Raw genomic sequence first — 15,917 nt, 5'->3', positions numbered from 1 at the left:
ACGTGTATCATTCTCTTTGTCCCCTCTCGGTCTTCATATGTACTGTTTTCTTGGCTCAGAACACTCTTTCCCTCTTTTCTTTAGTCAGCTACCTCCTACTCATTTTTCAGGTCTCATGTCAGACATTTTCCCTCTGTGATCTGTGATATTGTGATTTCTGTCACAGAGCTCCTAAAACCCTTGGAATTTCCTAAGTGAGCACCATAAAGATGTCTTTCATTAAGTTAATGAGGTGACTTTTGGAAAGCTCCTAGGTCACCTAAGGATGGTGGCTGGTTGCCAGGGGAGCCAATCATGTGATTAGAAGGTTAGAACTTTCAGTCCCACCCCTCTGACCTCTGGGGAGGGGAGAGGGAGAGGGGCTGGAGGTTGAGTTCAATCACCAATGGCCAATAATTTAATTAATCATGCCTAAGTGATGGAGCCTCCATAAAAACCCAAAAGGATGGGATTTGGAGAGCTTTCAGGTTGGTGAACATGTCTGGGAGGTCTGGGAGAGTGGTACTCTCTGAGAGGTCATAGAAGCTCCACATCCTTTCCCCGTACTTTGCCCTATACATCTCTTCCATCTGACTGTTCCTGAGTAATATCCTCTTATAATAAACCAGTGATCTACTAAGTAAAATGTTTCTCTGAATTCTGTGAGCCTCTCTAGCAAATTAATTGAACCCAAGAGGGGGTCCTTGGAATCTTCAATCTGTAGCAGCTTGATCAGAAGGACAAGTGACAACCTGGGCTGGTTTCTGACATCTGAAGTGGAAACAGGGGCAGTCTTGTAGGACTGAGCCCTTAACCTGTGGTATCTGATGCTGTCTCTGGGTAGATACTGTCAGAATTGAGTTGAGTTTTAGGACACCTAGCTGATACTGGAGAATTGCTTGGATATATGAGGACCCCGTCACACACACATACACATTGGAATGGGATGTAGGATCATTTTAGACATCTTTCTTGCTCACTACCTTCCCCCAACAAGGTGAGGGTTAGGTGTGCCTGCCAAGTGCTGCTGTAACAACCTTATCTCAGCCCTTGACACCATCACTGTGCTCACCAGCCTCCTCTTGCTAGGCTGAGAGTGTTATGAAGATAGGAGCTTGGTCTGTTCTGTTCACTGCTGCATCCCAGGCCCAGCACAGAGCCCGACTCATACCCACCCCTTAACCAGGACTTGTTGAGTGAAGGAATGGATGCTGGGCTGGCTTGTGGAAGGGGGAGATGGGGAGGACAGAGACCAGGCAAGGCTTACAAGAGCTAGGACCTCTATAGGGTGATGTTGCCCATTGCCCCTAAATGTGTTTGCTGCTGACCTCTATTCTAATGCTTGGAGAATGAGAGGTGAGCTTTGGAGGGACCTCAGGCTTGTTGGGGGAGTGGCAGTTCTGGGCTGTATATTTTTGCCACCTGAAGGATGAGAGCCTGCTTTGGGGAAATCCTATCTGGGAGGAGAAGTGAGCCCAGCCCTGTTCCTTGCCTGTCTTTGCCTCAGCTGAGCACATGTTGTTGGGCTCCTAGTCCTGGCCTTGGTATAACTGCTCGCATCTGAAATCCCATTCTTCTTTCAGTGGGACATGTTGACTGAATTTACAAATTCAAAATTATTTAATTTTACTATCTTTACATTTCTAATACTTTGGCTAACAGCATTCACTTGATGCTCCTTTAACTTCCTAGTTTTTATTATACTTGTTTGTCTATTATTGGGTAATTTTTAAACTAATTTGTTCTTATTTATTGGATACTATTTTATATTCCTTTTAACTCAGCCCAGCAGGATATTTTTAGCTAAACTTGGCCCTTATTGGAATACACTCTTTTTTTTTTTTTTTTTTCCCCCCGGTACGCAGGCCTCTCATTGCTGTGGCCCCTCCCGCCGCGGAGCAACAGGCTCCGGACGGGCAGGCCCAGCGGCCATGGCTCACGGGCACAGCCGCTCCGCGGCATGTGGGATCCTCCCGGACCGGGGCACGAACCTGCATCCCCTGCATCGGCAGGCGGACTCCCAACCACTGCGCCACCAGGGAAGCCCTGGAATACACTCTTAAGTGTATTTCTTTTCTTAGCCATTTAAAAAATGTATCAAAATTCGCTTGCCTTTTCCTTTTACTCTTTTTGTTTTTAAAACATTTCTGTTTGGTGTATCCTCTAGTACATTTTCTAGCATTTATGACTGTTAGAGATGAGAAGCGGTGATGTCAGGGGATGGAGGGGGTGGATGCGTCAGCAGTGACGGGCTTAATCAGGGACTGTTGGCCCTTCTCCCTGTGCTGACAATTCCATAGCCATGCTTTCCCTTTGCTGCCCCCTTCCCCACTCATATTCAAAGGAGGTCCTTCTTGCCATTGTTAAAGGAGACCTGATGTTCGCGTGGTCAAGAAAAAGAGTATCTCAAATTAAATCCCACTTTTAGCCAGTCAGATAATTTAGGAAATTCACAGGACAAATTGTGTGGGTCAGAAGTTATTAAGACTGGCCTCAAATACTGCTCAGAGGAATTGCTGAACAATGTCATCATCTTGCTCCAGAATAAGCCAGGGCTTCTCTAAATCATCAACCACAGTCTCTGAGCATCTCACAGCCTTTACAAAGAATGGAAGTTTCAGAAGAGGTGAGGGTGAGGGTCTGCAACTTGGCACCCTAAGACTGACCAAGAGAATACCTAGGTGGCCTTGAAGGTCCTGTTAAGAATTATTGGATGGAAGCATAATAGCGAGACAATAGTCAAAGCTGGAATTATTTTTTGTTGACCTACTTACAGGATTACCCCAAGTACATTGATTCACCTTCTTTCTGGTCAGGAATTCAAAAGCTCAGTTGTCAAGTGCTCTTGGGACCACCAGTTCTTGTCACATGTGCAGTACGGCCCATGACTCACAGAAGAAGGCAGGCAGTGAAGAGTCAGGTCAGCCATGGACGGAGGAGAAGCTGTTCTGGAAAGGTTTATCTCTTTCTTCTCCTTGTTCTGTAAGGTGTGGTTTCCCCAGAGAAACAATATGCTAAATAAAAGTTAGGGTCTCAACCCACAGAAGCTTATTTTAACCCACATTGTTGCTGACTATATTCAATTTGATTTAATTCAAATCAACAAGGTAGAGTTGTTTCTTTTTTCCTGCTAGAAAGGGGAAGTAGGCTTTGAGAGTGACCCAAATGTTGCAATTGAGAGTTTTCACTGAGCAAGGCAGAGTGTGTATGTGCCCCGGGGTGGGGGGAGTGGAGTGGAAAGATGAATAAAATGTGGCTCCTGCCCTCAAAAAGCTTACACTGTAGTTGGAGAGACAAGCACATACTCAACTAATATGCACAATGATAAATGGTGGAGATGTTGTCAGACCAGAGAATAATAGAAGTGTTATTTCTGAGTGGGAAAATCTAAAGGATTGTGGAAGATGTGGCAGCTGCCCCTTGAAGGATGTTAGGGCATTAAGCAGTAGAGGGGCCAAGACAGGGAGGACATCTGAGGCAGAGAAGATTGTTGGGGCGAAGGCTCAGGGTGGTCAGCCACAGGGTAGTCAGGGAACAGCAAAAGAGATCTGCTGTGGAGGGTGGGAGGTTAGGATGGAAGAGCACAGGGCCAGGTGGGCCTTTGTGAGTTGGTCTAATCACTTACAATGAAGTAGTTGTCCATACTTTTCACGTTGAATTACAGGCAGGTAATTTTCAAAAGCCTAATTCTTCTAAACAGATGTGGTCTTGTCTCAGACTAGAGTTGTCTCACAGTCAATAGTTCATTACTATGAAAAATAAGAAAGTGATTAATTGAAAAATATTTGTTATATTTAACTTTCTAAGGATAGATTTGTCAAAGAGCAGCACAAAAGATGTTTTAATAGATTTATGTCCTTCTGTAACTCTGTACCTTATTTTGGATAAAGCACACTAAGCCTCGGTCTGTCATCGAGGATACCAAGTCTGCAGGCTCTATCATGGGATCAGGAGAAGGAATAAAGGGAAAAATAAAGGATCTCTGACAAGGGTCAGGCCCAAGAATAACTTGCCAAAGACCATGGAGATCTAATATCAGTGCCCAGCTATTTGTGTGAGTATCTGGACAGCATCATGCATAAACTTCTTTTGTTGTAGGGTGTCCATGCAGTGAGGGACCCTGCAGGCGGTAAGAAATCAAAGACATGATCTCTAGCTCAGTGCTGTTTACATGATTTTATGTTATCTGGACAAGAGGCTAAATGGAATTCAATCCTTTATTGAGATATTTGGATGAACCAAGCATTTATCCACATCTCCAACTTCAGTTTAATTTTTCCAGTGAGGAACTGAAACATAGAAAACTCATGGATAGAGTCTATTGAATTCCTGAAATTCAGTTCATTTGAAAGTCACTAATAGGTAACAATGTACATACATATTAAATATATTATAAAATATATGATGAGATACTTTAAGAAAATGCTTTTGAAATATTACGAAGTAATTATTATTGTCTATGTTTACATCTGTTTTTCATTTTGCTTATTCAACATTATGCTCTTGAAGATTGACACCACTGTAATCTGATTTTGAGTTACACACGAGTAGTATCTTAACTGGGGAAATGTCTCATCTTACTCTTAAAAATACTGGCTCTGTCTCATCTCACTCTTAAAAATACTGGCTTTGGTCCTGATGTGGGACCTTTTGAAGAAGCATCATTTTGTTTCTTAGCCTATGTCTTGCATCTATCTGAGTGAAGAAAAAACCAACAATTTGAGCATTTGATCCATTTACACATTTCTGCCTCCTCACTCTCATCTATAAGGAGACAGCTTTTCAAATGTACATTTTCACCTCTGTGGGCAAATGACAAATAGTGTAGCTGTGTTACCAACAATAGAAAAAAGAAAAAACAACGAAACCATCTATAACACTCGATATTTGGCTAGCAGTAAGGAACAGCATGATAAATTATGGTACTTCACTAAAATGGCATATTACACAATTGTTAAGTGATAATTAGGAACACTGCATAGAAACATGAAAACATATTTAGGATATAACTAAAAGAGAAAAGAAAAAAAGCACGTTTATAATATGTAAGGTGGGGGAGGCCTGGAAGATATATCAATACTAAAATGGAAATATAGTAGTTCTGTTAGGATAGTGGGACTGTGTATTTTCAGAAACATTTTCTTTAATGTTATAAAGTACTAGTAAAGCAGGAAATTCACCAAATAAATGATGCTGTAGACACAGGAAGGAGATACTAATAAATAAGTAGAGGTTGGAGATAACAAAAGGGAAAAATATTTCAAAGGATGAATCTTCCTTCTCTACATTTGCCAGCCCCGTGGCTATTAAGATCCAAACTATTGAAAACATTCTCAAAGGAGCTGGTTAGTAGGGCTTGGAAGAGAGCCTGAACTTGACTGTATCTGGATTTTGTTTGCCATGATTGCAGTGGAAACTAAATTTTGAAACAGTTGTTTAAATAAGCTCCAGCTTAGCTATCTTGGCTACATTCACACTTTGGAATCAAGAAACAGTTTGGAAAAAGAATACCGTGTGCAATATAAATAGGAATATAGAGCAAGAGAAATTCAGTAGAGAAGACTTCAAAAATAAAATGCCTATTTAAAATCAAGTTGAAATGACTAATTGGATTAACAGAAAATAAAAAATAACCAATACTGAGTTAAATTTATATCTGTCTGAATGCTCTTAAAGGATACCAGGAACGATACTCATGTCAGTTCTGTTCATGTTAACCATTTGCTAACACTGTTGCTTGGAATGAACTGCTTGCTCTGCTTTCCTCTAAAGAGCTCAGACCCCTTTCTCTTCTCTTCTACCTCTGTTCAAAAGAATGACAGTTTTACCCTGAATAGCACTTAACAAGTGTTGATGTGGGGCACTAGGCTACCTTGCTTCGTGTTAGGTGGGGGTGGCTTAATATAAGATGTTAAGAAAAATTCACACACACAATCACACAGTTTATTCTTTCCAGTCAAAGTTAAGCCTCCCAGCTCAGCACTTGCACACCATTATGTTAGCACTGCAGAAAATTCCCTCAAATGCATACTTAGATACTTTAAGGATCTTAAGTAGGTAGATGGAAGAAGAAACTTAAAGTTTCTTCTGAAATAGGACTTGAAAATGTAATAAAATACCCTATCTCTCTAAACTAGTAGTTGACTTTGGATTTGGAAATTGGAGTGTGTGTGTGTGTGTATGGTATCAAGGAGTTTGAACTGAAGAAATCAGAAAGTAACTTTTCCAAACCCCAAACCATACCTGACACTACAACCATCTCTTTTCAGACCCTATGTAGAATTTGCTGAGTCTGCGTGAACATCTCTCTCTGATGTCTTGCTATCTCCTCACCTCTAAAGATGTCCACAAGTGACAAATTAGAGAAGATTTTTATTCCTAAGAGTTATCCAATAATTTTTACCTTCGTAGAAACATGATTTCCATCTTTCAAAATGCAGTAGAATTATTAAGAGGTATTGTGATTTTAGGAAACTATTTTCCCTCCATTCCAAATGCAAAGTAAATTACATTTAGTACAAGGGTATGTATTTGATTATTTGGGGTATACTAATATTGAAAATTTTCTTCTTAAAAATATTTTGCCCTTAACATCTTCATTTTATTCCCAGAAGTATATTTTGTTGAATAAATAATATTTGGTAATAAAACAAATCCACTTTCATACATCTACAAAATTCTTTTGAATAGCAACAAGAATTCAATCCATGTTGCATAATTGTTATTATGAATTGCATAACCTTGGCATGCATTTTGCTGTAATTCATTTCCTGGCAAAATATAAAGTGCCTTTGACATAATGTCATAGAATATTCAAACTGGGAATGAATGACAGAAATAATCTGGTGTCAGTCAGTCCCACTTTTCCCATTTCAGGGACTGAGGTGCCAGAAGGTAAAATTTGCTCAGGATCACACATCTCATTTTCCAACACTTAAGTCATACTAAAATAAAATTACAATTTTGATGTTGAATTTGATTAGAAAATTATGATTTTTAAGGGCACAATTCTTAAGACAGAATAAATGCCACACTTAAAGAATTACAGAGTTGGATCTGAAATACGCAAAAGAGGTATGCCCAAAATTTTTGTGCTCACCCCTTTTGGGAGAAAGTGGCTGAAACTATACAATCATTAAAAAATAAATCATTCTTTGAAGGATGCAAAGTTATCCTGATCTTTAAAATGAAATATACCACCATTTCTATATATAATTTAATTTTTCTCTTCAGCAGGGATCAAATGGTATTTTGGTTGATTGCCAGTGAGCAAATGAAGTAGGAAATACATTTTAGGATCCCATTGTGATTTTTTTTTTCTCAGCAGCAAAAAATTAAATAAAACAGACCTTTGTCATGTAATGTTCACTGATCAGGTGAACATAATAAAAACTGGGCTTTAGTTAAATCTAGTGGATTAACTCTTGTTTCATTGGCATTTACAGTCTTTGGGAGTGTTGAACAAGTGTACAAATAATGACATTTTCAGAAATTTAACCATTGAATTTCATGTAAATTCTGCATAAAGTTCAAGACTAATGGTATTGACGTCACAGACTTCAAATTTTAAAAGGCATATAGGAATAGTAATAACATCTCCCAGAAACGTTAAAGACACTTGTATATATATGTAAAATCCATTTTGACTTGATGAAAACAAATTCTAATCTATGAAAATATTACATCAAGTCATATTGCACCTGATGAGGAAATTATACATGAATGATAGTAAATGCTAAAAAACACTTCAGATAAAGACCCAGTAAGTCAAATTAAATGAAGAGTTTCAGAAGTAACATAACCATCTAAAAATGTTAGTTTTTCACACAACTGGTCACACTTATTTTGCTTTACTTAAAATCCCTGGTCTTGTCTGAAGATAATAACATAAAACTCAATTACATAATTCAACTGTCTTTAACTCCCCTTTCTCCAATAGCCATTGCACCTTAGGAGGTTTGTAGCTATTCTATCTTAATTTTTTTTTTCTTTCAGCAAATACTAAGTGTGAAAAGCTTCACCAGACGAAAATCATTTCATACAATGAAGCACTGAATTGTTTTTTCATTCAGTTTCTTTAGACTGAAAGCAGCTCAGTTTCCCTATGAATAGTCCACGTATCATTTCATGCCTGGTATCTGCAGCCCACATTAGATTTATCTTGCTTTCAGCAGGTACTCGGTAGCACTTTCTGGGTTATTTTACAAAACATCCAACATGGTTTAAATTGTTTAAAAGCAATTGGAACTGCTTCCTTTCCTACCCACTGCCTCTTCAAGTGTCCTTAACCTTCATCATCCTTCCCTAAAATGTGTCCCCAACATGCCTATTTACATGGCTCTCAGGCACCGGAGGCTTGCACACCCATCACATACCAGGTCAGTTTCTAACAGTGTGAAGGCTGTTGGAGCAGGGCAGTTTCCTTCCATTGAGAGCTGAGTATGGTCATATTGCTTTTAACACAGTGACCCTTGTATGCAAAGCTTAGACTATCGTCTCATGGTCCCATATGCCTTGGCTCTGATTGATGTAACAACAGTATCTTTCATAGGGTCTGTTCAGCTTGTAGGAGCAAACGATGATACTGTCCTGGGGCACAAAGAAGATGCTGTCCTCAGGCTCAGGGCACTCAGACCTGTCCCAGGCTGAGCACTTGGCATCCAACGCATTATAGGTGAGGGAACTGCCTGAGGGACAGTAGCCATCCAGGTGTCTGGACGGCTCCTCCCGATGCCCGCTCTGGACCCGGCTCTGGCATTCTCCTTCCTCCGCGGGTGTGGGGGTGGTGATGGAGCTGACCATAGGCACCTCGCCCTGCCCTTGGAGGGGGAGCTTCCCCCTGAGGCACACCTTCTTTGCCAGTTCATCTGAGCTCCCCTTGCCCGACTCCAGGTCTGAAGGGGTCCTCAGCAGTTCCACCACCTCCTTGTCCTTGGGTTTCCGGAAGCAGGGCAACTTGCGGACCCATAGCAGCTCATTCTCGGGCCACTTGGTGCATCCCTCAGTTTTCCTGGCCAGGGCAATGGCTGCGATGCCTGGGAGGCAGATGGCTGGCCCTATGGCCAGGAGGGGGATGTTTCCCAGAGTCTCTCCTTTCATCCCAGAGACAGTGAACATGAAGCCAAAGACCAGGAAGACACTCACCAGGGCCACAACCAGCCCAGTCCTCGGGTTAATGTCATCAGGCCGCATCTTTCACTCCATCCAGGTTGCGGACTGCCTGCTAGCCAGGGAGCAATGTTCCTCCCTACTGTCAGAGGAAAACGCACTGGGTTAAAAACAAAACAAAACAAAGCACCCAAGTCCATTTCCCAACCACCAACTATCTCTCTTACTCGTTGTGTCTGACACTCTACTGTCTGTCAGTCTTGGTCTCTGTTTCTCCCTCTATTTCTGTTGCTCTCTCTCTTTCTCTGTTTATCTGTCTCCTTCTTACTATTGCAGCCCCTGCCTCTCTCTCATATAGTCATCCACAGGCTGGGGTCACTGCCGTACCTGAGGTTTCCTGCCGTCTCCCGGGAGCGCGGGGAAAAAACACCAGTTTGAGTCTCCTTAGAAACCTCCACAGCAGCTGTTTCCTCGGCTCTCTCCCTTGTTTCTGGAAGGAAAGCCTGGTTTTCCAACTGACTCTGCATCCAGGAGGTGGGACGTGGGAGCTTGTCTTTCCCAGCAGTGCCCGTCGGTCTCCAGGGCTTTCGGAGCTGAGCGGCGGCGCAGGCCAGCACCCAGCTCTGCGCGCAGAGCGCCGGGTGCTGGAGGGAGGAAGGACTTAGCCTGGGAAAGAGGGAAAGCGGCGCGCGAGTCTGGCCTCGTTACATCACTTTCAGAGCAAGCTCAGAAACAAAGAAGGACGCGCGGGGGCGCGAGGGGGCTAAACCCAGGGGAGAGGCCAGCCGGACAGAAGAGGCTGCCCAGGGTCCAGTCGGGGTGCTTGGAGCAGCCAGAGTTCGTCCCGCCGCTGCCCGTGAGGGCTGAGTAAGGCGGCTGGACATGCTCCGTGCCCGGGAGGGTCCGGGGTGCGAGGCTGCCGCGTGCCGGAGACTGGAACTCGGGCCGGTTTGCCCACGGGACAGCCTGGGCTCCGAGTCCGCGGTCCGAGGCCCAGAGGCGCCAGCTGGAGATGCCCCTCGGGGACCTGGATCCTTCTCCAGTTATAGATCTGGGTGACCCGATCCGACCTATGGCAGCTCCCAGAGATTCCCCTACCGCCCGTCTCAGAACGTCGAGGCTCTCAGGGCTCGGAGGGCTGCATTCCTCCCGGGTCCTCCTGCCCGCGACCTTTCTGGGTTCGCGCGCTGGGCAGCAGTGGCGCGCAAAAGCGCTCTAGCAGCGAAGCGGGCTGCGTTGCTGGAGCGCACGGGAAGCGCCCAGACTGAGTTAGTGGTCAGCCGGGTCTTGCTCGAGCCTTGGGGGAGTCACCAGAGTCCTTCCCCCTGGTCTTACAGCTCTGGATCCTGGAGGGGGTGGCCTTGGAGCTCGGATCCTACTCCCACACGGCCGTGGTGCCAGCCACGCCGGCTGGGTGAAAGGAGAAAGGCTCTCCAGCCCCGGCTCCCCATCCCCGGCACCCCATCCCCGCGCCCAACACCCATCTAACAAGGAGAAGGAGGGGCCTTGACTGGGAGGATCAGGCCGCCCAGCCCGCGAAGCAGCTCCAGCTTTGCGCGATTCTGTCCTTTGCTGACGCTGGTGTGGAGAACCTGTCTCCTCCCCACCACATCAGGGGCTGGATTCCTCTGGCCCCAGGGGCAAGACTGGCTTTGGCTGGGTTCTTCAACAAGACTGCTCATTTAGGGCAGATGGGGAATATTGAGGAACCAGACGTGGAGGGGCAGGGGTGGAAGGGGGAGGGAATGGTACATTCTTTCATGTCAAGGCCCTGCCTTGGTGGAAAGAATTTTGACATCCAGGCCTTCCCCACTTAAACTAGCCATGTGTTCTTGGGCAAGTGACTTAACCTCTCTGAGAATCAGTTGACCCATCTGTAAAGTGAGAATATTGTTATCAAATATGTGAAGGAACAAACATAATGAGGACTAAATAAATGTAAAGTTCCTAGTGCAATGCTTGGTACACGGTTCTGGTTCACAAAATGGATGAAATATGTACTTTCATAGTATGTGATCATCAATGTAAGGCACGAGCCGAATCATAAAGAGCCTGTCTGTGGGGCTAAGGACCTTTGACTTTATCCACTAAGCAGTGAAGAATCGTCTTGGTGTTGTTTTAAGCAGGGATCAACATAAAAGTATTCCATGTTGGACAGCAGGTTAGAGGACGGGTTGGAAAGGGTAGATGTGGAAGCAGGAGGACAGTTCAGTAAGCCAGGCAAGACATGGCACGGGCCTGAACGATGCAGGGCTAGTGGGGTGGTCAGAAGAAAGTGAATTTGAAGACTATTTAAGGGTACAATCAAGTGTCTTGCATCAAAGGAAGTGAGATGGCAGTAGGAGTCCAAGGCTGACTCCCAAGCTTCCCACTCTTTCCACTGAGTGGGTCAGGAATCAGACTCAATTTTCCACTCCAGCATCTACTGTGTGTCTCTTGTACTCATGCTCATTAGACAGCTGCTGTACCTCTGGACATAGAATCATTATTTTGGAAGGAAGGAAGGAAGAAAGGAGAAAAGGTAAAGAGCAAACGTGAGATGCCAGCTGTTTGGCCATTTGTATCAGGAAAATAATTGTTTTCCTGGCAGCCCCACTAAATAGATAGACATCTGCTTATATCTCATTGTCTAGAAGGATGTCATAGGGGCCACCTCTGTGCAAAGGAACCCGGGAAATCAAGATTTTGTTTTTGGGGGGTTTTTTGGACCAGATTTATTGCCACTTTGAAAAAAAATCAGGGTTTTGTTAGCGAGGAAAAAGAGAACAATGAATCTTGGAGAAGCAACCAGAAGCATGTGCCACAACTATCGAACACACTTACCTTCTTGCAGCCCTCTCTTCCCTTGCCTTTACTAATGTCTTTCTATCCTGATTTCCCTCTTATGTCCCTAGCCACTCATTTGTAGTCTACTCTGTAAACTCCTCTTTATTTTATTAATTTTTATGTTGAACAAAGCCCTTCGATGTTGATATTCTGCTGGCTATGCTGATGACCCCCTATGTTTATCTCTTTAGCCTTGTCCTTTTCCCTCAATTTCAGATTTATAGTATCTAACTGTCTGCTTGATATCTGTCTGTACAGCACACAGACACTTCAAATTCAACACAGCTTAAACTCTGCTCATTAAATTTCCTTCAGACAGGCTCTTTCTCATTTGACTCCCTCATTCTTCCTATTCCCCCAACCGAGAAACTGTGGGATTGTCCTCTATTCCTTTGTCTCTCTAACAAGCTACGTCCAGTAAATCAATCAAATCATCGTAGTCTTACCCCCTAAATTCCCTGATCTTCTCCTCTTCTATGACCTGAGGTAAATCACTTTACCTCCCTGGGTTTCAATTTCCTGTGAAACAAGGGCTTTGGGCAGAGAGCTAGCTGAGGTGCATTTCAGCTCTACTATTCCGTGGTTCTCCGACAGTCACTTCTGCAGGGCTGAACTGTCGTTAGTGTTGTGCAGGTGCTCTGACAATAGTGCTGGAAACCTAGTTGGAGCCTAAAGAAGCAACATTGCTGAACAGAGACCCCCTCTCACTCGTACAAGCATCTAATTCCATTTGACTTTTAAGCCAGGCAGTTCATCTACTTAGGCATTAGATAAGACCCATGCATAAAACCGCAGGAAACTTCAATTACTGTTTAATTATAAGCCTCATTCTCAAAGCAGTTCCTTCTTAGAGGTAATTTCAGATGGTCTTTGAACAGCAGGTATACTTGCGCAAGTCAGCAGCAAAAGTGGGTGGAGGTGGGAGACATCACTCAGGGTTATAATATTCAGGGACAGAAAAGGCATCCTCAGTATTTAATTTCTTGCCTGTACAGGCTGATTGCACTAGGATTTTAAAACCTTAAGCAGTTCTCGCAATGCTGTAAGCATATACGGCCACGTACAAAAGCTTTTCATCTGAAGAAAAGGGAAATTCAGGTTGTAATGAGGCTTTGTATGTATGTAGGTGTTTGAGAAGGAAATGCAGAACCTTTTATTTCTGAAATTATTTAAATCATGGGACGCTAGAATTTGAAGATACCTTATAGAATATCTACTCTAACTCCCTTAATCATACAGATGAAATCCAGAAGGGTTGCAATCATTCAGTACTACTTGAGTATATATTATGTGCTTGGCACTGTGCTAGGTGCTGGAGATACAACTCAGTAAGACATGGTCACTCACATTCACAGAGCAAGATATGTATATTAGTTAGCATAGGATAGATTATGCTGTGGCAACAAAAGATTTCAAGATCTCAAAGGCTGTATGCTCATCCTACTTGTCTCTCATGGATCAGCTGCAGCCTTGCTCCATGTTGTCTTCACTTTGGGATTCAGGCTGCAGGGCAGCTTCCAGTTGGGACATTGCCAGTCCATTGAATCCAGGCACCAGAGACCCTGCACTGAGCCTTCACTTTAGTAGCTTCTCTCTGGCTCCCCTGGCTGTGCCCCCTCTCTCTAGGCCAAAGAATCTGCTGAGGTAATGCCCCACTTGGAGACCTTACCCCCCTTTCTAGGCCATGTGATGGGTACCTGGGACCTTAAAATTCCCCACCCAAACAGCCCCATACCAGCTTCCAGGGCTTGTGTACAGCTCTTTGCTTGGTCCATCCTCCCAAGGGTTGACCATACTACAGGTGTGCACACTCCTAGGCCTGTGGGACAGTCAGGGGGCCACTATGATTTTGAGTACAGATAAAACTCAGGCATGCAAGATGGGCTGTGTATTCCAGCCTCTTCATGGTTCAGAACAGAACCAGAGGAGGGAAAAGAAAAGACAGCATTCATTTTATTCTTGCGTGGGGCCTCACACATGTTAGAGACAGGCCTGGGTGGAGGGTCTGGGGAAAGGAGAGAGAAATCCCAACTCATATTTTAAAGAGCTCTGTCTAGCTGTTGTGTAGAAAATAGATTTAAGGTGGGTTGAGGGCAGAAGCAGGGAGGCCAGTTGGGAGACTCTTGCAATTATCTAGGTGAGAGTTGATGGTGGCTTATGGATGTGGCTAGAAGTGGTCAGATTCTGATGTATTTTAATGCAAAGCTGATAGTATTTGCTAATATATTTGGGATGTGAGGAAATTGTGTAATCAAGGATGATTCTAGATTTGGAATTTGAGGTGGGAAATCAGGAACTTGATTTTGGACATATTCATTTGATATATCAAAGTGAAGATGGTGATAGAGTTGATGTACAAGTCTGGCGTTTCGGGAAGAAGTCTGGGCTAGAGATATAAATTTGGGAGCTGTCGGGATATGGTTAGCATTTCGAGCCCTGGGACTAATGAGATCACTTAGGGAGCAGGCATCAATAGGTTAGAGAAGTTTGAGTACTAAGTATGTACTAAGGAACATCAACATTTTGAGGCTGGGGAGATGAGGAAGAACCAGAACAAGAAACTATGAAGGAGTGGCCAGCAAGGTGAGAAAGTAAAGAGATGTCTAAGGAACCAAAAGAAGAAAGCATATCAGGGAGGGTGTAGCGATTGCATCAATTCTGTTGATAAGTCAAGTATGAAAAGGACTAAAAAGTGAGCACTGGACTTAGCAACATGGAGGTCACTGGTCACCTTTACAAGAGCAGTTCTGGTAGAGTGGGTGGAGGTGAAGTCTTGATTGAAATGAGTCCACAAGAGAAAAGGAGAAGAGGAACTGGAGGCAGAGAGTGAAGATAACTCAAATGGTTTTATTGTTAAGGAGAACAGAGAAATGAGATGATAGCCAGATGTGGAGGTGTGGGGTCAAGAGAGAAAACTTTTTTAAAAATGGGAGCTCTCTTAGCACTTTGCCTGTAGAAATGTAAGATTTGTAAATTTAAATGACAATTCTATACCATTTTTTATCCATTAAATTTGTAAATAAAAAAAATAATGCTGGGGCTTCCCTGGTGGTGCAGTGGTTAAGAATCCACCTGCCAGTGCAGGGGACACAGGTGCGAGCCCTGGTCCGGGAAGATTCCACATGCCGCAGAGCAACTAAGCCCATGTGCCACAACTACCGAGCCTGTGCTCTAGAGCCTGCGAGCCACAACTACTGAACCCACGTGCCACAACTACTGAAGCCCGCGTGCCTAGAGCCCGTGCTCCTCGACAAGAGAAGCCACCGCAATGAGAAGGCCGCGCACCGCAACCAAGAGTAGCCCCCGCTTGCTGCAAATAGAGAAAGCCCTCGTGCAGCAACAAAGACCCAGCACAGCCAAAAATAAATAAATAAATAAATTTATTAAAAAAAAAAAAATAATGCCAACACTGGGAGGTGGTGCTCTGAGATGAGCACTTGCATATACTGGTGGTGGGAATATATCAGTACTGACTCTTGTGTGGAAGAAAGCTGTCCAGATATCTCAAGAACTTTGAAGAAGTTCATACCTCTTACATGACCATTATATTGAAACATGTCAGAAGTAGGTATGTATTGATGGAAAAAACAGACCCAGGCACCCTCTGAGTAAATTAATCAGCATTTACTGATGTCAAGGTATAGAAGGAAGTCCCCACAGCTTCACCAACAGGCACACAGTTGGGGATGGTAATGTCTGAGTAAGGGAAGGTCACATCTAAGCCTTTTGGAAACAAAAGTGTTTCTGTCTAGGTTCACCATGTATTCATAAGGCTTATTTTCATGAGGCGGATCCAGGCCTGCTCATAGTCTGGCCTCATGTCTGCTGAGACCAACCAGCTGATATAAGAACAGGCCCAGTTCATGAGGCATAAACAAAATCCTCATTATCATCAGACTCTCCAGACCTGCACAATAGTTTCTTGAACTCAGTGCTATGGAAACAGAATCAGGGCCATTTTGTGAAAGTCTCCAAAAGTCAAACAAATTAAGACCTTAGACCTG

At 43.7% G+C, this 15,917-nt stretch overlaps 1 protein-coding gene across 2 annotated transcripts; it reads right to left on the bottom strand.

Annotated features, from left to right (window-relative positions):
* Window positions 1-4,178: 4,178 nt before the first annotated feature.
* TMEM215 (transmembrane protein 215) lies at window positions 4,179-10,266 on the bottom strand. Of its 2 annotated transcripts, none has more exons than XM_067744574.1 (2): window positions 9,475-10,266; window positions 4,179-9,229 (listed from the first exon to the last, which is right to left on the bottom strand). In XM_067744574.1, exon 2 carries the CDS (start codon window positions 9,169-9,171, stop codon window positions 8,464-8,466), a length of 708 nt encoding a protein of 235 aa, XP_067600675.1. In that variant the 5' UTR covers window positions 9,172-9,229; window positions 9,475-10,266; the 3' UTR covers window positions 4,179-8,463. The 2 variants fall into 2 exon arrangements, with proteins under 2 accessions (XP_067600675.1, XP_067600676.1); XM_067744575.1 differs by having other exon boundaries at window positions 4,179-9,226.
* Window positions 10,267-15,917: the final 5,651 nt, after the last annotated feature.

Source organism: Pseudorca crassidens, chromosome 7, assembly GCF_039906515.1.
Source record: "Pseudorca crassidens isolate mPseCra1 chromosome 7, mPseCra1.hap1, whole genome shotgun sequence".
NCBI classification, from domain to species: Eukaryota; Metazoa; Chordata; class Mammalia; order Artiodactyla; family Delphinidae; genus Pseudorca; species Pseudorca crassidens.
Note: the sequence above shows the minus strand (reverse complement) of the source record. Positions and strands in the feature narration are given on the sequence as shown.